A 27,997-nucleotide genomic window follows, 5' to 3' on the forward strand; every position below is an offset into this window, starting at 1 on the left:
TAACAGAAATGCTGGTATTAATATATACAAATGGCAGCATGTGTAACATAAAGTTACTGCCGACTAGTAAAGTTGGTTGTATTTACAGAGGAAGCTTTCAATATATATAGATTCATATATATACACTCGATTCTGCATTTCTTTTCTATATATTTTAACTGAAGAAATTGTCAAATAAAACGATATCGCCAAAATCTTTGTTGAGAAGTCTCTGAAACCTCCTCTCCAGAAACAGCCACGGCTTTTCGTAACTCATATACATATCTACAAATCCTGTAAAGAAGTAAGTGGTAACGCCTCATTTTGTTCAAGAATGCAGCTCAAACACCAAATATATTGATCTAATCAACATAACTACAAACTACAGCAAATGTCAACAACATCTGGAATGATAAATGGAGCGAGCATAACTACCTTATGAATGAAACCATTTAGGCCTGTCAAGAAGGAAACAGTTACACCATATTCCCAAGCAATGCTATTTTTTTGTCCTTAATCAAGTTGAGCTGCTTCCAAAAGTTGGTCTCAAAGAGACAGATGCAGGTACTTGTTGGGGACTCCAGACACAGGCTCCTTCTTTTGGAATTACTTCAGAATCTGCATCTTCAGTGCCTGGAGAATACGGCTTTGTCACTTTCTTCTTTTGCATTCCCTGCAGTTTATCATCAAGTCAGAATCTATGCGAACAGAATCTAGTTCAGCAACTTACATACAGCCAACTGATACATATAAAACTACATACATCATACGAAACTCCGTATGTGAAATCCTAGTGAAGCTGCAACTTAATGTTCACACTGAGATAATCCAAGGGCATTTTCAAAGAGTAATCGAGCAGATTTTCGGAGAGGATGAGGGAACATCCCCCTTTTGACCCAACAGAGCAACATTGCAACTGTGTAGCAATATAGGCCCAAGATGATGGCCAACATTGGAACATGTGCATATAAAAATACAAACTATAGATGTGTGTGTGCGCCAGCGCGTGTGTGTTTGTGTGTGCCCGCACATGAGAGAGAGAGAGAGGGAAAGCCCACCATCAAATGGTTTGGTCCGTAAATGCTCATAGCTTGCTCAATTGAAGAATAAATTTCGACAGCCTGTTGAGATTCACGAATGCATTTTATGATGCGCGTCTGTTCCCTTGACTCTGTTGATCTTGTCTGCAAGTAAAGTACGAGCCGTGAAGGTGATCCCCTCTGGTGGTCCTTCTTTCCATGGGTTAGCTCCATCGTCATGAGATCATCCCATAACACATCCCACAATACTGAACACGGATCTCGTGCTGGACTAAACTTTCTTTGAGCCATAATGGTAGAAGGTTGCTATTGAAAAGATAGAGAATTTGACACTTCTGTTAGGGGGAGGAAAAATATATTTTACCAGATAATACATCGTGAAAGAGCACTGATTAAGAATACAAGGGCACTCAATGTACCTGTAAAAGTAGAACTCTTCGATGGGTGACAACAAGTATTTTTCCTTTAGGAAGTAAAAAGTGGTCTTCATATGAATCTGACAAAGCAAACTTCCCGCGAACTTTAAACAAATCAACGACTTGGCCGAAAAATGCACCAGATTCGGCCAGCTGTAAGATGACCTACAAGGTAAAAGAAAATACAAAGGAGATCTAGAAGTCAATTTCATTCCAAATGTGGAATAAACGGCGAATCATTAAAGATGCAAGATCCAAGTGATAAAGGTAAGGGAAACATCTTAATCACAGGCACTTTCAGCTGTCTAGGACTCGGGCTTACTCTTGCTTACAGACACTCATAGCAGGATTGTGCCACTTCTCTTAATCAAACCTAATGTGCCTTCTCCTCATGTTTACAATCAGTTTTAAGTTGGGCAGCTTTTTACCCCAAATTGATTTTAGCTTTTATTAGATGGATGACTTCAATCCATGCAATGCTAGTCATTAGGTAGATGCTACCAATAGAAAACCACATGTTATTACCTGTCCCTGGGCTCGGTAATCATCATAAGGATGAAGCAAGTTATCCCCACTAATTACTCGAGGAAGACGGCGACGAAGAAGTTGTTCTTCTGAAGTTATAGCAGCTGTTATTTTCATTCTTACAGCATTTGCACCTTCAGTAGTCTTCGACAAAAGATCCAAGACACCACTCACAGGCTGTGCAGCAGCACCTATGAGACCTTTACCAACACCCTGAACAAATCCTTCAACACCGGAAGATTTTGCACCTTCTAGAGGCTTCGTCAAGATGCCAGTGACTCCTCTGAACAGGCCTTTAGCTAGAGCTCCACCTCCCTCTCTAATGACATCACCTATGTCTTCGACTTTGTCCTGGAAAAACAGTTTTCAGCATCTGAGATGATGACCACACATATAATCCAAATATTGGATAAAATTGTATCTTGAAGTTGTTACCTGTCTCTGGCGGCCTTGTATGAACTTCTTATCCATTGATAATGCAGCAACACCTTTGCTCATATGGCCTAATGCACTGCTGGCATTCCCAAGTATATCAACACCAGATAGCAGTTGAAGTGGCTGACCAAGAAGATCCTTTTGAATGTTGGAAACGGCATTACTAATAAGAGCACTCTGCCGCATGCATATATTCTCATGAAATCTTTGATTAATCCTGACCTGATGAATACAAGACGAAACACAGTATAACATGGTGCATATTTAGGCAAACTACGATCAAATTTCTGGTACAGCATCAAGCATCCAGGGTCATGCTCACCTAGAGGTAATTAATAATATAACCAAATGACATACAGAAACGATCTCACAACTTACTGGCATATTCTCAGTGTTCCCCAAAGCAGTCATCAAAGATGACCAGAAACCAAGAACGCCCCTTGGCCTTTGAGTTGGTGACATTCCCATTGATACTTTGAATCGGATTTCCGATATGTTAAGCACACTACAGTTCCGGGAAATAGAGATCTTTTCAGTAACATAAAGTAGTCATATTTAAGAAATAACGCATTCTCACAGCCCAAATGTCAAAGTATTTGCATACCCAATCTGTATAACTGGATCAACAGAAACAGCAGTTGTTTGTGACTCATATAACCTACTGGGATTAACATGCTGGATCATTTCATGAATGCGCCATATGATTGGTTCATGGATGTTTATCAAGAAGGCACAATTCTCGGAGCCCTGGATTAGAAAGAAGGATATTAATCTTGTTAGCCAAACATTCTGATAATCTAATAGCAGGATTCAATACGAAGATTAAAACTGCGACAGAGAAAAATCCATACATGGAAACCAATATATGGATAGACACATATATTTTGTGACCCATTTGATTGTGTTGTAAAAGAGAATTTCAAGATGTACTCGAGCTGTTCTCCAGTTCTCTGAGGCCGGAAGACAACTGGCATTGGAGTGAGTGGCAATTGGTTATCCACTTGAATAGCGCTCATCCTCAACTTAAACCTGCCATAAAACATCGTAAGTTCATAACTATAATATGCAAAGAAAAACACAGTTACCAGAGCAGGAAAAACGGCTTACCTACTAATACCAGATCCCAAGCCACTTGAGTGCGACAGCAGAAGATTTTGCACTGATAGGTAGAGTATCTCCTCCGGTGTATGATCAATAATCGATAAGCCCAGGTCTGCGACCTCAAGAATGATGTGAAACTCACTATCTGTAGGAGTAAGCTGCAATTGGTTTGGGGAACTACTTCCAGTCAATTTCGATAAAGAAGAAAGATCTCTCTTGGGCATTGTATCAGGAGGATCATCTCCAGGCATCCAATCACTAATCTTGACGACATTTGTCTTCTGTTCTTTGAGAACTGTAACACGTATAGCCCTAGCTGAACCACCAGTTTCATGAATAGGATAGTGGTCGAAAACCTCATCAATATCATACTTCTGTGATTTTGATGGATCAGTTCCGTCAACCAAGACTTCCAACAACCTTTTCCTACCTAGATCTTCCCACAAAAACGAGGAAGATGCATTTGGAGGCAAATACTGCCAGGAATCACTGGAACCATCCACTTGCCGGTAACGTATTGGTAGGAACATTGAACGATTTTCAATCCTGTATGAAAACTTACAAATTACTATGGAAGATGGCAAAATTGAAAGTTACGTACTTATTGAGTTGAAATTTCAACGAAAAGCAAAACTATGACTATCTTTTTACCTGTAAGGGCTTGAAAAAGAAGAAGGGCGGAAGAGAACTTCATATCGGGAATTTTTCGTTCCACTTCGCACTTCTACTCTCAGAGATATCTGATCATTTCCAACATTGCTCTTTAAGTGAATACACATTAGGCCTTCACATCCAATGCTAAAAGGTGTACTCCAATTGTATCCCTCCATTCGTAACTGAAAGTCAAAGCTCAAACTTTTTAATTTTAAAAGAGAAAAAAAATAGTCGAACTAATAATAAGATGACATTCCCCAAACCTTTAACAATTCAATGCCTGAATATTTCCACTGAAACGGCTTTGGAGGGTCTGTTGGATGAAACCACTCCTCCCATTGAGAGTCATATTGTTGAATACATACACTTTGACCAATTCTATTGATGAATACACTTTGAGGTTGGAAGTGAACAACCTGCATAGATACCATCTTTATCAATTACTGAAAGCAAACAAGATATACATGATACTCGATAGCTAGCTAAAATATATGTTTATTTACGTGCCGTACTTATTGATCAATAAATTGAATCCTTCAGCTCTGTATCAATTATACATTAATGTCCAAATAAAATCTACATCTAAAGCAAATTGCAAATTGATAGAGTTGAGTTTATGGATTGACCTTTGTTCTGTCAGATGTCATGTTAAGAAGAGCTGAAAGTTTGTAATAAGATCCATTTGAGGTGAAGGCATTGACATCGATCCGTTCCTACACAAGAAATCAAGATTATGATATTCGTATGCTGCAATACAACATTGCTATTATCATTGAATTAATCTGCAATGACACTATGACCATAAATGATAATAAAGAGGACGCCCCGCAAATATTCTCTTCTCACCTTGCTTTCCAGCTCCATAAGAGAAACCCCAGGACTGTAATAATCTGACTGGCGGATAGCAACAGAAATACCCACTCGTCGGGATTGAGATGTATCATGTCGAGCAGAAAATGAGGAACTACCACTTCGCCCTGCATACTCTTGTGGAGATAGCATAACTGGGCCAAGATTTGAATCCTCAATTTCTTCTAGCACTTGAATATTTCTCTTTATGATAGAATTTTTACGATAATTTGTGCTTGCAGAAGTTCTCAAGGTATGCTTTGCAGATTTAACTTTAGAGAGTAATGGTGAGTCGGCCTCTGCAGTGTCTGTAGGCTCAACCTCTACTATACGATATGATAATGGCAGAGAGGAGTCATTGCTAATCCAGTACGGCACAAAGAACCTTATTGTTTTTGGTGCAGCATTAGTTACTCCAGTATCACGTTCAACGCTCACTCTCAATCTCCTGCATATGAAATGGTTATGAATATCATGCAGAAGTCCCAATAGAATCTCTCTACAAAACAAAAAGGTCTAGTCGCATGTAAATAGATAGAGCTGCTATACTAATTCGAAGGAGATGCTTGCTTAATACTTTCTTGACATAAATTGTAAAAAAAAAAAAAATTGAAAAAGGCAAAATTACATAAATTGTAATTTTAGTTCAACCTGCATCATTAGCCACAACCTTCTGCCACCCAGATGCTGATGCATGCAAATATACATTAACTACATCGCATCAGCACATGAATCCTGCTTATTAGCTTCCTGAATTGTAATTCCCTTGATTGACAAAAAAGAATTCTAAGCTATTCTAGATTTATATCCTTGTGAAGAAACAGATGCTAAGCTCCTATTGCTGGAAACATCAGCAGATCGATGCAGGTTGACTAACGAGATCTGCTTCGTGAAATGAATCACAGGGTTTGACATATTCAAGAATCGGCAAGCAATGCATGTTTGGACTCGGTGGCTAAGTATATTATTAAGAGCTCTACGACTACCATTTGACACACATGTATTTTAACAAATCAAATAATACAGGTTTGGCGATTTCACATTATAAGAATGATAGCAAGCTTCACTGCAAGAGAAAGAAAATTATCCAGAATCCACGGACCTTCTACTTTGCTTGTGAACCATCCAAAAGAATGATACATGGCCAAGAGAAGAAAGATCGAGAATCAACACAGGATCCTGGATAAAACAGAGAACAAGCAAATATCAAATAAATGTTTAACAGTGACTGACAAGAGGATAACAACTTGCAGCTACAGGAAAAAGTCATTAGTTACCTTTTCCAAAACCCATCCCCCCTGAACACAGAGAGTAAGATAAATAGGTCTTTTCATATCTGCTGAATAGATATGTACGCTCCTTCGTGATGAGATGATACCATGTTGCCTCTCAATACTAACTCCATCCTTCATTCTTTCCCACACTGTAAACTCAGCTGGACAAGGAAGTCTACTCTCCAATTTAAATGGAGAGTTGATCGATATTCTCCAATCGTAAACAGGTGCATTTAGTTCAGTATGCAAAACCGAAGCATCGGTTCCAATGCTGAGCCAAAAGCTTTGTTTACCACCAGAACTTGGATCACAATGCAAAAGAACATCCTTCTTCTCAAGCTGATTCAACTTAAAAGCAAAAGAGGAAGATGCATTCCCACGCTGCATGGTATTTTGTCTTGAAAGCGATCCTTGCTCAAAGAACGACTGATCATTATCACGGGCATAACCAGAACCCACAGCCCATGTGTACGAGGGTTCAGGATACTCAACATGAGGACGAATTTGAATACATAGATCAGAGTCGCTAGATGTGCTTCTCCAAGGTAAGACGGACGATGATCCTGGACTCAAAATAGTGACTACATCATTCATGCTACTAATACTTCCAGTGGATAATGGTTGCCTTGTGCGGATCCAACGCCTTCGGCGAACAACCTGGAGGGATGACTTTGCGGGTGACATTGAAGAATTTGGTGGCCATTTTAGTAAGCTCTGATAATCAGGAGCATACACCCAACCGTCGATGTCCCCAAACTGAGATTTATCAACAGTCCAGGTAGTGGTCCATCGCCACCCAGAAGGTAGTGGAGGCTCAAAAAAATCCTTGGTATAAACAACAATGGAAAGGTGAGCTGACAAGTCATCATGTAACATTCATAGCATCACTACACTAAATGGTATTAAAAGTCGAAGTTCTGATCATGCTCACCTTTGATGAATACGAGAAGTCCCTAGTACTCCACCTCTCTGGATCATTACCACGGAAACCAGGCCACTTGTTTCCCCACCCTGAAATTGCTTGGTGCCGTTGGTTCTCATAGACCTCTTCTACCACAGCATTCTGATGGCCTCCTTCAGAAGTTGGAGGAGTACGATTTCGAAGCAAAGAAACAGGGCATACAGAAAGATCAAGTTTAACGTCGGAATCATTGACAACTGTAGCAAGACCCCTTAGAATCGCATGCTTCTTGCCATTCTTCATCACCACTTCCAATGCAATTAAATTTTCATTTAATGACCTTGGATCAACTGAAAGCGGTAGCAACGACCGGAAGCTCTCCCAAGGCCCCTCCTTGCCAAACCCAATCCAGAATCCCACATCCCTATCGATTTCACTCACACTTTCCATTTGTCTTTGAAGGTTTGCATTTGTTTTCCTTTCAAAATAAGATGTGGAAACTGATAGGTATCCACAATCGTTAATGCCTTCATCAACATTCAACTGCCCCTAACCACATCAAACAATTCACAAGCAAAATATAAACTCACTAAGAAAAGGAGGTTAAGCAATTCAATGAACCCAACTGTACTCATACGGATATGTGTAAAGGACTGACCCTTTTCCGAAGTGGATATGATACTACAGTTTTAACATCAGATAGGACGCGCAACATCCTTACAGAAGCAACTTTTTTCAATGTAGTTGCACTATTGCTGGTAGATATTGAAACAGCACCGACTACTTCACCTACAGAGTCAAAAACACCATAATATTGAAAATCAGAAGCAACATTAGGGAAAAAAAAATCTGATCATTTTTATCTCCATATATAATTCATGATTTGCTACATCCAAGTCAAACATGATATACTAAGTTAGTTGCGTAGCATCTCACTGACAACTTTCAGATGGAGTATACAGGAAGATGTGACTCCTATCCTTCTTATTTAGGGGTGTTCACTTACTTAACTTTCCATAACCACAGATCGGTTATGTGTTATTTATGAATTTTAGAAATGATTAGATAGAACTATATTTCTTACATAATATATAATGTAATGCATTCTTTCCATAGGTCATACTGACATAAAGCATCGATGTAGAATCCAGGCATGTTATCTTCCGTGATTTTACATTGGTTCAACCCACAAACATTTGTTGATTAAGAAAACACAACTGGTAAGCTAAAAATTTACATGTAGAAAGGTTGTTTTCGAGAAAATACTTACAAAAATCAAAAGAAAAATAGCTTCTCATGTGAGGTGGCAGGGCGACGTATATGGTTTAGTATTAACAGATGATAAATAAGATAATGACGATATGACAGTTGTAACCAAAATGATAACTACTAACACAACAAACAAAAAACACCCACGTGATAAGATTGGAGGTGTCAGGTTATATAGCATGATGCAATTAAATTTAAGATCGATATAGCATAATACCTTTGCCAGCTTTGGCAGCAAGGTTTGTCACCTCCAGTTCCAACCGAGCAAGCCCCTATAATAAAGTACTTCTAAATTATTTTATTTAGATAGAATACTGGAAACAGAAACCACTACATTTATAGAACATTCATATATTCACACATTCAAGTGAAGGCCACAGATCCTATAATAGATTATTTGACTGACTGGCACTTTCAAATAGTTGAACGTGTTAATCTGACATACCCTATCATGGAGATTACAGAAGTACAAAAACCCAATTTTGTTGTGTTTTTATTTTCTTGACGGGACCTCTCTATAGAAAGAGCTAAAAGATATAACATCTAAATCTACCAGATGTAATGAATATCAACATACCCTTCGAGGAACTTCGAATATGAAAAGTTCATTCCACTTTGCAATGCCTTCTTCCATGTCATTGTTTTTTAATATCAGCGGCTTTACTGATTTTGTTCTTGCACTCTGAGGAAAAAGCTTCTGCTGATCTGTAGCCTGACTCTCAACAACAAGACGCAAAGCACAGAAGAAGCTATGACCATTGCCATCATCAGCAATTGGTAGCCCCTAGAAGTAATAAACAAAATACATTGTTATATGTAATCTTCAATGGTATTGGTTGATCAGGAGCTAATAAATAAGTTATACAAGTATATACACCTTCGCCTCAGATATCTGTACAGCAACATAATTGCGTCCTTCCCTAGATTCACCTACGATATTTAACCTATCTGAAAACCTTGGTGGAGGAATCCATGCAGATGCATACTGATCATGCTGTAGTAGTTCAACCGTCTCTGCGTTGTGCTCAACTTTCTTAATATATATGTCACAACCAAGTTTATTTTCTACAACCACTGTCTGAAAATCGTCCTCATCCAAAGCAGAGTAAGTTGAGTCATCTCCAAGACTAAGCAGACCACCAGATTCCTGTAAAGGTTTTATACAGGTCAATTACTTCTAAATGAACTGCATAAGCTTATAGAAAGCAGATAGGTGACTAAAGTTAATATACATATACACACAACAAGTAATAATAAAAACACAACAACAACACAGCCATACTCATAATGATACACTCAAAATTGAAGCTGTTAAAACTTCTAACTGGGTATGACCTCATTTGGTTTTGCCGATTTTTGCTCAAGTTCTGCATGTCTTCTCCATGACTCAGTAGCCTCGGCAAATGTTTTGAGATTTGCAGCACTTATATTAATATTGAATATACTTGTTGCAGCAACACGTACTTTCTTCACGATTCTTGGTTGTACATGCTCATTGGAATGGTACGTTTCAAACCTAAAAGAAGAGATGAACCCAACAATTCAATATAAGGTCCTGAAAACCTCAAAGCCTTTGAAGATTTAGCACAATAAAATGAAACCTAAAACCCAGATTGTGTTACTTGAATATTCCATCAAATGGCTCTAAAAGAGGCTCCCAAACTTCCAATTGTGTGTTGAATGTGGACGCGGCAATAGAAGATATGAGAACAGCATTCATTGCTTCTAGTCGACCATGTGTTGCCAGGTTGATGTTGGTGATTGTTAAGTCAAATAGTGGTGTCATCTGTGTTTATGTAGAAATGAAAATAAGGGAAACAATAGAAGCAAAACAAAAGGAAAATAAGAAATCAACTCAGGTATCCAGGAAATGAGAGCTTATTTCATTTCAATACCGTTCCGCAAAAGCTGTCTACAACAGTAAGGGAGCAGCATCTAAGCTTCATTTCGCCAGTTACATTCTCCCGTGTCTTTGGCTTCACAGGATCACCCATGGTGTAAGCCAAACGGCTTGAGGGTTTTTTCTGGTCCGACCGTGCAAGAAAGGTGCATGCCTATAAAAACAAATATGATTACATAACATAATATCAAGCAGTTACTTGTGATGCATTTGGTTAAAGATGTTATAAAAGAACAAGAAGCTGCGTGGTTGATAAGATACGTAACACATGTTTGTAGATGGGTAACAATTCTATGACAATAACCGCTACATTAAAAAAAATAGCAAAAATATAGTTTGTGACTAATATTTTTTTTGACTAATAATAGAGAGCCTAACACTTGCCTGATTTTCAACTTTCCAAATGCTCCAGCAATGAGAACCCTTCGAACTAGATGATCTTGAAATGGGCATCTCTAGAATATTGCCTGGGTTAACAAGATCCAACCTTGGACAGCAAACAGAATCTATTTGTGGCGCTTCATCTTTTTTTGATACTATACATCCTAGAGCAGCATAACCGGCAGGGGCTATAGGGTACCAGAAGAAAGCATCATCAAAACCTTTTCCCACTATATGAGCAACTCTTGACAATTGAGTAGGCCTTGCAGAAATCTCGGGATTGTCACATTTAAAAATTGTTCCAAGTGACGGAGGCTCTAAACTGTAGCATGGAAAATACAAGCAAGCATTTAATTGAAATATGACCAGAACAACTATTATTTAATAAGAACATGATAGCGTGGAGGATGAAATGTCCAACCCTTCAGTTATGCAATCGCCAATGATAGCGTAGCCAGGGCGTGGTATAGGTCGCCATATTGAAACTGGTCGGCGGAGATCACTACCTTTGTCCCACCAAATCCGCTCAAAATGTGGGGTCGACATATAACAACTACTAACTCGTGAAACTGATCTCAGGATGTCCCATCCAGAGGAGCTAGAGCTGTTGTTGCTTCCTTGTTGAGTTCCATAATCAGGGTTCACAGCAAGATCTGAAGCATGATATTGGGAAGGGGAGTCACTCTGATTTGAGTACCCTGAAAGAGCATGACCGAAGTCGCAACTAACCTCCTTAGAAGGGGCGTGTGCCTTGGGATGGGCATAGAATGATCCAACAACATTGTCGAGGCGCCAGATGCTAAATCCAGATAAAAACTTTGGCGTTGGCTGAACACTGAAAAGGCATTCCGAATATGTTGTAGTTGTGACAAGATCAGAACGTATGCAATAAACAATGTGATTTGGAGGCGGCAGTGTTCCTCTATGTACTACACATCCTGCTGCTGTGTACCCATTTGGTGGAATTGGCATCCAGAGAAAGCAACCAACATCAGATTCTTCTCCATCTCCTTCTAACTCCAGAATGCTAGCAAGCGAACCGATAAGATTGAAACCTACTGGCTTACGCACACGACCATATGTGTTACTCACCGCCAGAACTGCCTGTGAAGGGGGGATAGGCCTGAAGATAGGATAATACTTATTTAAGCTTTAATAAATGTAATATCAATAACTTGAATCTGCCTTTGAATACCAAGAATTCTACTCCTCAAGAATATCAACAAGTTAATATAAATCTATACGCTGCGGAAATGACGGTAACGAAGACCTCCGAAAAGAAAGACGAGAAAACATGACGAAACAATAGTTCACTGACACACTTATAATTGATGCATATGAGATTATAATTGATGTTACCTTGATGTCACACAATCCCCCAATATAACATAGTTTGAAGGAGCTTGAGGCCTCCAAAAGGTAATGTTGTAAGAAGCCCCACTTCCTGAAGCATCAAATTTAACAAAACAATGTGTGTAAGAAATTGATGAATCTGCTAAGCGTTTTTTACGACGACAATTACAAGTTTATGACATTGACATAGAACATTGGCCAAAGTTATTAAAGGTGGTTCTGAATGAGTGGTACATTGATAATTGACAGAAAGTAAACAGCTTTAAAAAAAAAAAATCTCTATCAAATTAAAGAAATACCTTTTGGTGACACCCAGAGCCGGTCAAAGTTGGTACATGAAGCCAGTGGACAAGCATTTCCGAGTTCTAATGCGGTGGTGGCCTGATTTTGGAGATTCAGTACAAGAGAAATAACACTTAAAGAAAGACGCGCGCATATATCTGTTGATATCAAAGATATATTTGTCTTGTCCTTAACAGAAGTGTAACCCCCTGACACATCGACTGGATCAAGAATAACGAGACCAGATCCAGCTTCTACAGTGAGATCCTTAATAAGGGTTCGTATCCAAGTATCGTTTTCTTTTGAAGCATACCTGTAATCAGAAATCATATACGACGGGAGTCAAAATGCGTAATTGTTGCTTATTACTAATCTGACAAGTACAAGTGAGAACAATGGTCTTAGATCCTTATAAGACTGCAAAAAAGAAAGCTGAAACACAAAGAGCTTACAGTAACAAGGCGTTTGCATATAAACTGAAAGAAAAGGAAAAGATATCAAAACATAGAGAATCCAAAGTGTGTTTACTTACATGAAACTTAGGTTCATTTTTACACGGAGAAGCTTTTCACAATGTGAAGAATCATCAAGAGATGATTTAGAGCTGTCATAGAAGGTAAACTCAGGAGATACAGCCTACACAGTCAGAATTAAAAAAGAAAAAAATCATGTAAGAACAAGAGTTTCAGACAACCCCATAAAAGAAAATTTATTCCTTCTTCCCAAGGTTTGGATAGCATAAGGCTATGTATTACCAGTACCAGACAAAGACTTAACTTCAGCATCTTAAATTACCTACTCCTTTGAAAGTAAATATTATATTGCCAAAAAAAATGAAGGCCACAGAATATGAAGGGAACATCAACTATGAGTTGCATAACCGTATTTGCTGTCAAAGGTATGCTTTATATTCTAATAGCATTTACATAGCCATATACGTGCATTTTCTCTGGTCTACAGATACATGAACCCACGTACGACCACCAACAAACAAAAGATGATGAAAGTATAAATCTTAGCAGTTGTATGCAACTTATTAACAGCTGTAGATGTAGAAGGCTCTGGAACCGAAGAAAAATAAAAGGACCACCGTTTTTTCAAATGTCGGGGTAAAGTATTGTACCTGGGCTTCAAAAGTAACACTTTGTATCTGATTGTCACATTCAGGATAAGTGAGAGCAACAGAACTGTTGGGTGATCCATGCACAGCATCTGGACTTGTTGCCTCATTATCAGAAGAGAAACTATCAATGCTCACTCCATCTTCTGCAGAAACCGAGTAGCTGCTCTCATTGCTCAAGTATGTGTGTGTCCTCAATAGCGTACCATTCTGATGAATGAAGACATTTAAATATTCAGTATTTAAACAGTTGAAATTCTAGTTGTCATAACTTGAGCATAAAGGTATTAAGTTTACATTTCTTCTTATCAATACTATTATCCTAGACCCTCTCTCCTTCTATCTACACACATACATAAGCAATATCTGACCAATCCTTCTAGGCACGAGATCCCTTGGCAGCCTAGAGACAGCCTAACGTCATAAACTACACAGGGGTGAAAGTGTTAATACTGATGAGGATATCGTACCTCAACTTTTACATTCATGAACCGCAACTTCTTTCCACGCCCAATTACAATTATAGGCTGAGATTTGAAAGACAGGGTGTCTTTTTCATCAGCTTCTTCACTTAGAACAATAGTTTGTCCACAACCGTCGTATGTATATTCATCAACCCCGAGAGAATCAGCTATTAATTGCCTACCTGGTGATAGGTACACCACATCATCACTCTGTTTGTAAATGGCTGAGTTCAGAACTATATTGCTGTTTCTAGTTATAGGATCATTCTTTGGATCTGACGTTTCCTCTCTTCCAGTTATAGCCCCCAAAGATGGAACAAAGAATTCACCCACAGCAAGGAGGAAGTCTAGAACTACAAGCACACGAGGCTGCTGGAGACGAACCACGTACGATTGAGAAGATGACCGAAATCTATAGTCTAACAATAGCATGGTTGAGTTTGGGGCATCCAAATCAGGGGTAGCACCTAAGTTCTTCCTCATCGAATCGACTTTACTAAAGCTAGTCGGAACATTTCCTGAGGACCCTTGCTTAGATAAATCAGACGAAGAACCAAGCATCAAGCGCATTTCAGGCCTGGTATTAGGACGAATATCAAGTATTGAGAATACAGGTATAGTTACATATAGATCTGTTTCTGACAATGATGTCATCCGATAAGACACCCAGAGACCTTCTAGCTGCATAAACACAGACCATGAATTAAGCAAAGGCAAGAACTTTAAACAGACGAAAGAAGAAGAAAGAATACACAAATATATGTTAAAACCCTGATTAATTGTTGAATAACATAATGACGAAATGCAACAGAAATTAGAAGGATTAAATCACACAAATGAAGTGCGGTTTTCAAGGATTTGAAGCAGGACTTAAATACTCACAGCAATCTGAGCTAGAGGTGACTCTTCATCAATGCCATTATACAACTCTAGCAACGCGTTGTTCACTTCAACTGCCATTATGGTAACAGTACGTGACAAGAAGCTTTGACTATTCTGATTTACCTTGTCTACTAGCATTCGTATTGTATCTTTGGGAACAGAAGAACCTCCACGAAAACTTGGAGGAAGTTTTGGCTCTTCGGATATATTCATGTAAAAACAATTGAGAATAACATCATATTCTTTATCAGACATCACCCCATGCAATGAACCAATCTGCCCATAAGATCCAGTGATATAAATATATTAGATCTCAAAAATCTAAGAAAACCACATTCGAAGATTTGAAAGGTCCATTTATATGAACCTGTATAACAGATTGAGAAGGAATAATTAGAAATCTAGGCAGTTCGCATTAGCCTGTAAAGCTGTGGTACTCAATCAATATATGTAATAAGAGGCTCCCTCTAAATATATAAAGCTTATTTGGTGATAGCCACAGTTGATTTGATTTCTTTAAGAAGTTCCACCAACTTCTACGTGCAGCCAAATCAAGGATCTGAAACATTGCATGTGACCATAACTCATAGGCATTCCTTTCGTATAAGGATTTGATTGGATAACTTTTTTATAATTTCTGGGTATTAACAGTGTACACAATCCTATAGCTGACATTACTTACCAACAAAATTGTCTAGCATCGTCGAATGAGTTTAAAGAGACGAAATTATACATAACTTCCTTGCACTTAACAATGAATCGCATAATGGTCACCAAATTCGTGACATATTAACAGAAATCAAATAATAAAGTATGTGAGATAGTTCCCTAATATCTATAAACAGTATGATGAGCAGTACTCCCTAACCAAAATTTCAATCCTCGACCATATATATAAGAGAAAACAAAAACAAAACCAAAAAACGGAGAAGGATATTACCTTAATTTCAACAGCAAGTGTTGGAACTTTCCTGAAAACGTCCCTCAAACTGCGACGCACATAGATATGAAGACTTCGACCTTCACGTATCATTGGCTTCCCTAGGAGACCATTAACTCCAATAGCCATGTTAATGCCAAATATCTGAAATTATACAAGAAAAAGTGGAGCTGATTAATTAAGCTACTGTGACAGCAGAACACATCAACTTGGATGGTTAAAATAGACTTTTAGAAATATTCCTTTGGCTCATTAATTCCAATGTCTAGTCCACTCCTTAAGAAACTAAGGAGTAAATGGATTGAGTTTTTTAAGGGATTAACCATTAGGTTACTCACCTCTGCATGAAGAACATCAAGATGGACAGCAGAAGGATCTTTCTCGGAGCATCCGTGCCAGCTAATCTCATTTGAAATTTGTAGCCGGCCTAAATCAAGTTGCATGAAACTGCAACAAAAAAAATTAATTTCATAAATATTAAAGAAACGAAATTTTAGAAAATGAACATGTGCACTAAAAGCAACATTCATCGCGTAAATATACTAGTTCATCAACATCAAGAGTCACGACTCGGGTACAAAGTAAACAATATATATTGCAGTTGCAAGAGCTTGGAATGCCAAAAGGTATTAACACTCAAAAATTACTAGCCTGCAATAAGGTTGAAACTAGTACTACCGATACAAGAATATATAAGCAGAAATACGGACTCTTTGCTCATTGAATTCCGGGGAATGATAATTATTGGAGTATCCAGTGATAGGTCCAGCTTTAAAGCAGAGGCTCCCTCCATCTCATACTTCTGAATTAACCACTCAAAACCCCCAACTTTATCAACAAGTTTAATTGCTTCTTCTGTGCGTGGAGTGGCGAGCTCCATAAAGTACAGAGTGACCTGCAAAATCGTATCTCCACAATTTTGTTATGAAATGAAAGCAGCACACAGTTATTATAGTGAAAGAGCATGTATGTGTTCTGCTATTTGGAGACATACTAATTTAATCAGATAAATCAGTCAATTGCAGCTTAAAAAGCGTAATAAGACTTACCTCCTGGACAAACTTATAAAGGAAAACGATACGAACTGCAGAAAGTCGGCCAGATAAACTATAATCATATCCTTCATAATCTTCATCCTCGGCACTGTACGAATTAAATGTGAACTGAAAAATAGAAATAACGGTATGTTATAACAAAAGAATAAAGGCAAACTGAATATAAGTTTGTCATTCATCAACCACTGAACCCAATTGGAAGACTTATTGCGAAGACGTTTTTCTTCGAGTATAGAAATGCACCTTAATAAGGGATTCAGCCCCCTGATTACGAATATCGCAAAGCCAACCCCAACAGTGATCCATCCCTAAGGACAAATCGCACAGCCTGAAATTTCCTAATGTACCCTCTATCGAAAGAGAACTCGGATGAACCTGGAAAGGAATATTTGAAAATACCATGATTCCACATTTATCAAAGGTGAGCTTAAAAATTAAAAAATGGACTATAAATAGCATAAGAACAAAAAACCATTTATAAATAAAAGGAAGTTGCTCAAGGGCAAGAAATGAAAGTAAGCTAAACAATTAAAAATGTGGTCACTACAATAAAATCAAGGCAAATTGTAAGTTGAACAGGTGCTCCCTCCCCTTCTTCGCTTCTTTCTTTAGTCAGACTTCATAAACAAATCAGTAGAAGATATGCTTGGACTTGGTCATTCCATTTTCTTGAATAATTCTCATGTGTTCCATAAGAATCATGCACTGAGAAAATTTAGAAGACAATAAATCGACCATCTAAAGGCCTGTAACATATAAAGCATTTTTAAGATCTATCCGGCCCATTGAAAGATAAAGTTGTCTGTCTATGCAAATGAGCCCAGAAGGACAGTTATAGTTATTCTAAAAAGTGTGGAACACTTCCCATAAGAGTGCCCTAGGGGGTATCCTTGGTGCTATAATGTCAATTAGAGTGTCCCTTATAAGTTATAACGGACCACGTGACTCATACGAGATATTTCAATTCATGGAAAACCCTACTAAGGGAAACTAACCATCATATATTTCTGTTGAACCAGGTAGAGTAATTCTTTCACTAACAATCTTACTTTATCATTAACAATTCCTATTTGAACAATTGTAGTTAGTGCCTTGTTGAGGAGAAAGTGGAAGACAAACAAGACTTTGAAACTAGTTACACTAAACTAAATCCACCTCATTTTTTTTGTCATTCAGTAAATGTTCTCCAAATGTTACCTAGTTTTACGCAACTATGAAGCAACAGCTATGTATTCTAGCTAGAGTATCTCCAATATCCAATTTAGTTCCAAAAAAACAATGGTAAGAAATAAAGCAAATGCGGGATGAATTCAGGAACAAAAGCATCCACCAGAAAGCGGAGATAGACAAGCTAAATAAACAAAAACACACATCTCCAGCACCGTATGCCGTTTCTTTAGATATGACGAAAAACTCCCTGTTGCCTAACATCATGCTATGAACTTAAGAAGAGGTATAACAGTTAACACTGAAACATTCATGAGAGCAAGCTCTAAAACAGTGGCTGGGATAGTCGGAAACTCTCGCGAAAAGGCTACACAACAATATGTAAACTACATGCATAGGTGTATTAAAAACAAGGTAAAACTGATGACTGCAAAAAACTCTGCTTACCTTCAGATCAAAAAGAAAACTTTCTTGCACCAGCATTGCTAGCTGAGTATTATCCTCCTTGTTGAGAAATACACGAACACTACCAACATTCATGTTCAAATGAAAGACCACTCGGCCTTTACCATAGCCAAGCAATCCTTTAATGAAAGAACGTCCGCTGTCTTCTATTTTTTCTTTGCTTTCCGAAAGCTCATGAACTTTATCCTCGTCGGGACTGCTCGGTCGGTAGTTCTCATTAACCTCACTATTGCCGGTAAGTTCTGAACCAGCGGAGCTCACATCTAAGCCGAAGCCAATTAAAGCAACCAGAGTAGGTCTGTTGCAAAAGAAGTCCAATTTCGACATGCAGATGCTCATCTGGAAAAGGTGAATCATTAAACAGTAAATTGAAGAGGATAAGGAAAGAAGAAGCGAACATTTAACGTTATGTAAGTTGAGCATTTTCAAAAGCTGAACAATTTTTGTAAATTACAAACACTGTATGTCTATTTCATGTACCTGTGTATCAGTACCGTCGTAGAAAGGCGACCAAGAACTCCTTGTGGAAAAGGTAACAGACACAAAATCAGATATATCACTATCACGTGCCTCATAGAATATCTCACCGCTAATTCCTTTCCCTTTAGTCAGTTTCTTTTGGTTAGTTGAAGCTTCGGTTTCAACTCCAGCATACTGGTCACTGCAATGAGGCATATCACTACTTTGCGAATGATGGACAGGATCAGTGAAAACGAAATCTGGCAACGCATCGGTGAAAATATCATCCTCCTCCAGAAGTACTTCAGGCAATTCTTTCTCAATCAAATCTAAAGTGCTAGAGGGAGCTACTAAAGTTTCATCCTTCTGCACGGAACAGGCCAAATACTGTGGAGATGAAGAAAGATGACCTTGAAGCTCATCCTTAATTTTCAACGAGTGCAACTTTGTCTTGACAGTCAAGTCACCTTCCCCGCGCACAAGGTGCACCTGCAAAAATAACGACTCCTCTCGTATATTAATCTAGCTTGTGAATACCAACATGCGTAAAGCAAAAAATAGTAGATGAAATCGGGATTTATCTCCTAATATTTAAGAGATGATCTCGGATTGTATTCAGTATATTGACTGCATTCCTTTAAGCAGGAAGTTGTCATGACATATACTACTGGCTTACAATAAACCTATAAGCAGGCTATATAATTCCAACAGCTAACGAAAGTAGGTTCAAATAACTGAAAGGAAGGAAAATGGATATGTATTAGATCCCGTCTTATTGATCACAGGGTAAGTGAAAGATTGTGGTACTATGACCGATTCAGCTAACTGATAGTTGCATGTATAAACAGCCCCAAAGATATTGAGACAATTGAAATATCCCACGAATCCAACAGGGGTCCGTTGGATATGTGACTAATAGGTATCCTGAGTAATACAGACCTTGCCCACCAACAAGAATCCAGTGAACAGAGGCATAATCGACTAAGATGAGTTAACAAGAAAACAAAGTAGTTTGTGTAGAACAAACTTCACCAGACAATGGAGTGGAACGGTATACAACAAACTTCATAAGACTAACCTTCCCACCACCGGCAAGAATTTCTAAAATTAGTGTCTCTTCATCCTCTTCACGCTCTTCTCCTCCAGTCTGTAGAGGTAATACGACAATAATGATTTATTATTAATTCATTGTTATAGATTTCCGTAATACATTAGCTCCTCACAGAGAAGTTTTCTGGCTAGAATGTGTTAGATTTCACATGAGGGTTCTAACTCTTTCATCAGATACCTGATGTACTAGAAATCTCACCTTTCCGTATATTAACAACTTTGTTTCTACCAATGCCCCATTAATGACAAGGTCAGCAGTTCCGTAATTAGTGGCTCTATGTTCACCATGTTCAGATAGAGCATCATGTGATTCTCCGAGTATGTCAACAGATGGAGGAGCCTGATGTAGTATATGTGGTACAGGTAATAAGTAACATATCCCATAAAAAGAAACTGAAAAAACAAAATGCAGATAATAATAAGAATATGGACATCATACAGAAGCTCTATATGTTGCTTGTATAAGTCCTTTCATCCAAGAGGCCTTCTCCATTTCATCTCGAAACTCAATTATTAAATTACTAGAAGATTCCAGAGCCTGAAAATCAAAATCATAGTATAATTATAAGCATGGGAAACATAACTGCTTGCACAACTAATAGCATCAACAATGAAATGATGGTGGATTTCAAAATTAACTCTAAGCAAAATAACCCCTGGATGGAGAAAATTAGAACCATATTAAGATGTGATTTTGGAACACGAGAGAATTATTATCAACCATCCATCCACTTACATCTGATGGTGGAGATATTAACTATAAAATTAAGTGAGGAACTAAGTGAATGGATCCATTCAGCACTTTAAATACAGAACTACATGAGAAAAACTAGAAAACAATCGAGAAGAGTATACGAGTATTAAAACTCACTGAAAATGCAGAAAACTAAAACCAGTAATACTTGCCTTTTGAATGTTCATGCCCCTGACACTGACAGCAACGGAGAACTGTGACCCACCGACACTTGCAGGAGGAACTTCATATATTTGCCGACCAGCCATACTGCAATATCAAACAACTACATGAATATGTTCAGGGTTATCAACACTGTAAACCACGAAAAACAGAAGTGCCCAAAAAACTAACCTCGAGCATCGTTGGTAACTTTGGGACATTTCGGATTCACAAACATAGAGATAAAACCCTGATAATGCAAGAAAACAAGGTTGCCACTCAGCCACAGAATTCCCTATTCCCTGCACCGAGAACATAAGATAAGAAAAATGAAAATCAAATAATTCATCAGCAAGAGAGCATAAGATGTCATCTTATTCTTCTTTGTAGTTGCAGGGCATACCCGCCAAACAAGAATTCTAGCCTCAGTTGAAAGATCTGCAGGACTCCAAGGTGCCACACCATTTTGAGAAATTTCATTAGCAACTTGATCTAAATTGTCGACTGTGCCATAGAATATATCTAACAGTTCCAATATTCTTCCATATCTAGCCGGCGAAAAGTGAATGCCAAGATTGGGCACTTGGAATGACACCCTTGTTGATGGGAAACTCGGATGTGGTATTTTAATCTTGAAAGAAAGAATTTATAGGATTAGCACACATACTTAAAAAACATTCTGAGATAGGTATTTACTATAACCAGCCGTTAGAACATTCAACCAATGAATTACCTGATCAACCATTACCGTCATTCCACACCTATCAATAAGAGAGTAGATATGATCGGCGTTGTCCAGAAAAAGTAATCCAGAAGGTTCCCAACTAGAGGTTGAAGTGACCAAAGTGCAATTTCCACTTTCAGAACCACAATCACTGAAAAAAGCAGCTATATCTCTTCCCTCTATATAAAAACGAGAGTACAGACTCTGCCTCTGTTCATCACGCTGACCTTCCTGCAATGATATTTGCCAACCTCAGGCTCAAAAAAAAAAAAAAAAAAAAAAGTTTATATACATATGTAAAGTAACTTACTTTTGTGCGAAGTGTGAAATGGCCAAAATCCAAAAGAAAGTGACCATCAAATGTGGAAATCAAGCCTGTTCTGAGAGGAACCCTTACTTTTGGAGCATCAAAATCAATGTCCAGCGCAAACCTACAAAGATGATGAAAGCAGATAACTCACTTCTCCAATAGAATCAAGCATATTAGATAACTTAATATGACTGAAAGGGTGTTGCCCATGATAATCCCCTAAGAAGGTGCCCAGATACAGTATCAGGACGTGAAAACATATGCATATGCATTCAGATATGATATGCATTCAGGACATATGCATATGATATGTGAACTTCTCTGCTTTCCATTAAATGGGAAAAGGAAAACATTGAATTAAATCAATTTGTAGATACAAATAATTTTAAGTCTTCCTTTTTTTAAGTATGTAGACATATATGTATCAGATTACTCCAAAAGGTACATACATATACATACTCAGACACAGAATACGATCACTTCATGCCACAGCAGTACAAACCGCTGCACTACTGTTCCGATGGATAACCATTTATCATGCACTATTACCTATTGACCCAAGTTAATTAGCCCTAGATAGAAGCAAACCTGCTTTGTTCTTCCAATGCCATTTGAAACTGCTCCTGAGCCCGACGAGTCACTTTCTCTATTTTCATCTGGTGTCAGCAATGAAAATATGATGAGGATATGCACTTAGATTTTAAATTTTAACTCTAGCAAAAATGAATCTCTTTCTAGTATGCACAATATACCCAGATCCTCTTAATGCGAGGCACTACGAACTGACACAATGTTATATACCTGTAGAGCTGTTGCAGTCTCCAGTGCAACAGTAGGACTAACTGCATTGCTCCTCCTCATGAACTCCAGAAAACGCTCATAGCTTTCCATAAATACCTAAACACATTTTAAACAGATAACTGGTCGTAACACAAAACTTGAGGAACTTATCAAAAAATACACACGACTGAAAAAGATACGAGATCAGAAACACATTCAAGTTTCTCCAGTCAAAGATTAATAAGAATCCAACTCCAGATTACAATACGCCACAATCAGTGCAATAAATAAGACGTTGGAACTCCAAAATAATAATTATTCCACACATCCAACCACATCACCACCTCTCCAATATCGTCATCATTTGACCCAGTTCCCAAGATTAACCAAAGATAATATGGTAGCATACCATTCCCATAACCATTAAACATGAGAGTGATAATACCCTACATGAATGTGCAAGTGAATCTATGGAGTACAATCATGCAAAAACACTTCAAATAAGATTTGACCTCTTCCCAGTTGAACTAACGAAATAACAGTAAAAGCAGCAACAGTTAGATCTTCATTTATGAGATGTCAACTCCAGCTAGGTCAATCTCATATGCTTTAACAGCTATATATGTAGTACATATCCAGCTAGGTCAATCTTATCTGTCAATCACCTAAAAGAAAAAGCTCAGGCTTCAAAACATACTGTAACATGGCATGGAGCAATTGTTGCTGAAAGCCGCCAGTTCACATTTTCCCCAATAGGTGAGTCCACAAATGTAGCAGCTAAAGCATTAACCTTCTTCTCGCTGCTGACACTCTGCAATTTAAGTAGTTTGATACCCATATTATGAAATCAGCAAAATAAACAACACAGATAAATTCCTTAGCATGATGCTAAAGCCACACCTGCGCAAGTGAACCTTCAGGAGAAGATAAGCCATAGAATCTCAGTGAAACATCATATTGGGTGCTGCGGGGATAAAATTTGGTGGTGACGTTAAGTTGTTCAAATCTGCCACAAAGAATCTCAGTTTCGCTGATACTGATTATTCGAGCAGCAGCCTGACCTATGGAGACATTTACAAGGAACTGAATCATATTTATATCCTTCGCTAAGTGAGTAGTCAACTCCTCATCTGGCTGGTAACTTAGTAACTTATTAATAGCTTGCCATTCTTCTTTAGTCAGTTTTTCTTCCATAAGAAGTGGCCCCTCGGACTCAATCTCAGGAGAAGCATCCTCTGAAGAATTACGCCTGGATTGGAAAAAGATGTTACCTCTAAAAGCACATAAGAACATGAAGAACCTCCCGTGGAAGTTCAGAAGGAAAATGTGAAAAGCAATCTGGAAGATAAGCAAGCACTAGACAGCTCAGTTGCAAATGAAGAAAACTATGGGAGAGTTTGCTTACCATCTGAAAGAAAACCAGCTTCTCTTTAATTGACTATTTTGCTGTGCAGCTTCTTTAGATTTTGTAGACTCGACTTTAGCATGTGCAAGTAACCTGAAAATACACACTCAAGCTATGTTAGAAAGATATAAGTTGGTTATTTTACGCTTAAACAACGCAGAAGAAATCAGAACAAGTATGACAAATTCAATTACCTCCACAAAAGGATTACTTTCGAGTCAAGATCTCTCTCAATTTCTCTAATCTCAGAATTATCAACTTTTAGTTGTTGCAACAAACTAGCATATAACTGAATATAACGTCGACGAAGCTGACAAAGATATCGAATTCGGTCCCATGAGAAGCGATAGCTGAAATAAGGTGATTGAAACATAAGAACAAAGAATTTAGACGGTCAGAGAGATTACTTAACATCTGCAGAATACGCCAAGTAGTATAAAAGAAGTTCGAAAAAAGCACAGAACAACCCTACATTTAAACGTAAAGATCGTATTTCTTAATCCCAGTAAACTTCTTTTCAAGAAAAATATGTTCCACATTAGATACCAAATGTAAAAACTAACAATCACCACTCAATACTTGTGGTAACAGGTCCTATAACATTAGAAAGCATTACCACATTTTCTTCTGCTGCAAACCAGCCTGAACAGCATATCGCCACCACACATGAGGACCCTCCGAAACTGGCACCATGGGTCTCAAGTGAGAAACATCAACATGTGTTTTATATCTCGAAACTACTTCTAGGAGTTTTAGGCAGTCATGGTACTGAGCCTGAGAGATTAAAAATGTTAAACAACTTCACAACAATGTATGTAAGTAAGAACAGTAAACAACTAAAGCACAAAACTTTATACAAGCAGAGTAACAAGACCTCTGTAATTGTTAAAGAAACATCGCTCAGAACAAGTGATGCCTTCTCAAAGGGAATTTCTGGGTCTACTCTTTCTTGCTTTCCAAGACGATGGTATTTTAGAACACCATTGATTGGTGATACCAAATACTGGCGATTTTGAGCCCACGAAGAAGCCACTTTGTGACCAGCTGGAGGTTCATTAATACCTTCTTCAAAGATCTAAGGATAAAACAAATAAATATATGAAGACAAGTGAAGAAATAGATAGGTCTATATCATGAAGTAGTGAAAGCACCCAGAGTATGTTATAGGATATTAGTTACATACCTCAATCCATTCATTTGGGCTCAAATCTTCCCACTTCTTATCCATCTTCCAGAGAAGGGTGTCAGAGTCGTGATACACCGCGAGTCTATCAAGTTGCAACGACTACAAAATAAAAGAATGGGTACTAAGTACACAAGGATTGGGTCACTTACTTTTAAACCATAGGCAAAAGAAAAACTGAAATCAGTGACGCCCATCGAAGTTGTTGATGAATGTGTCACTCAAAATCTTGATATCAAAACTATATTGCAGGACTTAACTTCCTTCCCTTCTAAGGAACACTTTACTTTTTCTGATGCGAACACGTATGGCCCAGAACTTATAATAGATAAATACTCCTCAAACTCAAAGATATTTAACCAACTGTTTAGTAGAAATAAAAATAGTACACACTGGCTCATGACAAGTATAAGCAATTTTAATATACGTGAAATGTCATGCAAACCAGAATTCAAAGCAATAACCATTAGTATTTTCTTTCAAGTTACAAGCAGAATTCACCTTCCGCAATCTGTCCAGCGCACCACTGGTATCAAAAGTTTCATTTCCCTGTTCATCCATTGTAACAGCAGCAAGCTTTGCCAGCGTAACACCGGAAGAAAATGGATGGCCTGGGTTACTGTGACACGTGTGGCACCATCAAAATGTTAGCTAGATTGCAACACGTGATGGAACAATACCCCGAAAGGAAAACCCATGTACTCAAATAGCAATAGGCCAGGGTTAAAACTTAAAGGTATACACCATCAACTGTCTCAGCATACCTGATGGTATCCTCATATCTGACATGGACATTGGTAATGGAGATCTTGAGGTTCCCAATGATAGTAGCAATGAGTGAACCCAACCATGAATTTCCACCAGGTTGCTGCACAAAATCGAAACCATCAATTAAACTAGATTGAAGAAATATTCCATACCTACTACAGAAACAAATAATTTTAACCAAAACGATGAAACAAACTTGTAAATGTAACAAACAAAAATAGTGTGTGATTGATATGCAAGCAATTTATTGAAGAGAGAGTTATAATGCTAAACTGATTTAAATAAAATTCAGTCATAGATCATACATTTCCCAATTTAGATCTAGCTTCAAGAGTTGCTGACTCTGCCTCCTGCAAAAACAAAGGAGTTTTCCATAAGAAAGTGAGTCAATGGTACAAGAAAACTTGCAAAAATCAAGATGACAAAAGAAAACATAGAGTCAAATGGATGAAAAACCAGACCTCAATCTGATGAAGCTTGGCTTCAAAAAGTTTTTCCCTGTCTTCAGCCTGCACAAAGTTATAATAGAACATAAAATCAAAAAATCAAGCCAGCGGAAGATATGAATGCATATTAATAAATTATTTAATAGAGGTTATAGATATCAGAAAAACTTAGTTATGATCCCTTCCCTAGGAAGAAAACATTTTTAAGAATATTTACCTTGAGTGTCCGTCCATCAGGAGCAGGATGGGCAAGAATGAAGACACGATCAATACGAACAATCACAGGTTCTTTCCCTAGACTTTTCCATGGAACCTAAAGGTGATATAAGTAAGAAAATTAAGTCAATCTACAAACAAGAACATACTAGGGATATTAGGGAAGTGCCAATGGATAAGGAATAAGTAACGACTAAAAGTACCTTTAGCGTTATAGTACCAACAAATCCAGCTTTGACAGTTACGGGAAGCTTTAACGAATTTAGTGCTTCCGCCTTCAACTTCAAGTCCTTAAGAACAACATCTCCTACAAGGGTAGGGAAATCAATTACAAAAACCCTCTTTAGAGAAAATTGATGCTATTGAAAACATGAAAACACACTTGAGATACTAACCCTTCCAGACGCTGATTCTTAAAGCTTCAGCTGAGAGTCCATGGACATATTCACCCAAATATTTCCGCAGCAAATGCAGAACCTAAAAACAAAAAGAAAGATGGGAGGGAGGGAGAGGGAGAAAATATGTTCATTAGTGGTATAACATTAAAAAATCAGGGATTCAGACAGTGGCACCCTATGTCAACCAGACTGAAAAACTAACCAAAATACAGATGTCCCTCAAAGAGTAGCATGTTAAGCATATCTGTAACTCAGTAGTGAAATTAAAGCGGCAAGGGAAACTTCTATATCCTAACTCTTGCCTAAGAAGATAAAGTACTGCAAACTTTCTAAATCCTAAAGTCACAACTACTTTCCTTTACATCATGCAACTACTCTTCTTTGCCGAATGTGCTTATATCGCGTTTAATCAAATTACAATAACTACTCATTGCCCTAATTAATTTAGTGAAAAGGGTAAAAAAAATTAATTATGACATTTGGAGAAAAGGGTTGACATATATTCACACCTTCGTTCTACAACAATCACCCTAGCGATCGAAATAGTCTCAATTAACGATTCAAACCATTCAAAATCAAGAAAATTAATCGAGAAAATAAGATTAAAAGATCTTACGTGAGCTTCAAACATGATTTAATCAAAACCGATTCAATTAATTGAACTTGTTCTTGAGCTTCCATTCCGATCCATGACGCAATGAAGATTCTAATAATTTCTTCTCCTTCTTAACTCGATCAGACTCTTTTGTTTTGATCCAATTTACTCTACAAAATTTCTGTCTCTGTGGAGAAGAAAGAACTACCTATGTACGAGGACGGTTGTGGGAAACTGACAGAAAAAAACTGAGAAG

The 27,997-nt window shown here is 37.9% G+C and overlaps 1 protein-coding gene across 2 annotated transcripts; it reads right to left on the reverse strand.

Moving 5' to 3' along the window:
* LOC113333121 lies at positions 1-27,992 on the reverse strand. 2 transcript variants are annotated; one of them, XM_026579614.1, is made up of 64 exons: positions 27,763-27,992; positions 27,144-27,225; positions 26,952-27,055; positions 26,750-26,845; positions 26,548-26,595; positions 26,392-26,436; positions 26,083-26,186; positions 25,820-25,937; positions 25,319-25,420; positions 25,010-25,210; positions 24,752-24,909; positions 24,330-24,485; positions 24,136-24,228; positions 23,631-23,979; positions 23,428-23,541; positions 22,752-22,847; positions 22,539-22,606; positions 21,951-22,071; positions 21,650-21,871; positions 21,320-21,547; positions 21,109-21,218; positions 20,928-21,024; positions 20,461-20,559; positions 20,221-20,361; positions 19,990-20,058; positions 18,933-19,400; positions 18,435-18,791; positions 17,064-17,195; positions 16,815-16,928; positions 16,476-16,660; positions 16,104-16,212; positions 15,766-15,909; positions 14,826-15,101; positions 13,950-14,624; positions 13,483-13,689; positions 12,892-12,995; positions 12,377-12,672; positions 12,084-12,168; positions 11,146-11,847; positions 10,728-11,046; positions 10,339-10,497; positions 10,066-10,229; positions 9,779-9,959; positions 9,321-9,590; positions 9,021-9,227; positions 8,661-8,715; positions 7,833-7,963; positions 7,205-7,723; positions 6,277-7,098; positions 6,102-6,178; positions 4,997-5,447; positions 4,777-4,863; positions 4,414-4,566; positions 4,148-4,332; positions 3,503-4,042; positions 3,247-3,424; positions 3,000-3,142; positions 2,774-2,900; positions 2,396-2,617; positions 1,961-2,311; positions 1,439-1,600; positions 1,038-1,325; positions 415-652; positions 1-264 (listed from the first exon to the last, which is right to left on the reverse strand). In XM_026579614.1, exons 1-63 carry the CDS (start codon positions 27,775-27,777, stop codon positions 497-499), a joined length of 12,837 nt encoding a protein of 4,278 aa, XP_026435399.1. In that variant the 5' UTR covers positions 27,778-27,992; the 3' UTR covers positions 1-264; positions 415-496. The 2 variants fall into 2 exon arrangements, with proteins under 2 accessions (XP_026435399.1, XP_026435398.1); XM_026579613.1 differs by having other exon boundaries at positions 1-273.
* Between the last annotated feature and the right edge of the window lie 5 nt (positions 27,993-27,997).

Source organism: Papaver somniferum, unplaced genomic scaffold (genome assembly GCF_003573695.1).
Source record: "Papaver somniferum cultivar HN1 unplaced genomic scaffold, ASM357369v1 unplaced-scaffold_132, whole genome shotgun sequence".
Lineage (NCBI taxonomy): Eukaryota > Viridiplantae > Streptophyta > Magnoliopsida > Ranunculales > Papaveraceae > Papaver > Papaver somniferum.

Bases quoted from the DNA above. Each gene is read 5' to 3' on its own strand.
- LOC113333121 (XM_026579614.1), bottom strand. The intron at 2,901-2,999 runs GTATGCAAATAC...CCGGAACTGTAG, and splicing joins GATCCAGTTATACAGATTGG to TGTGCTTAACATATCGGAAA. The intron at 2,618-2,773 runs GTAAGTTGTGAG...TGTATTCATCAG, and splicing joins GGAACACTGAGAATATGCCA to GTCAGGATTAATCAAAGATT.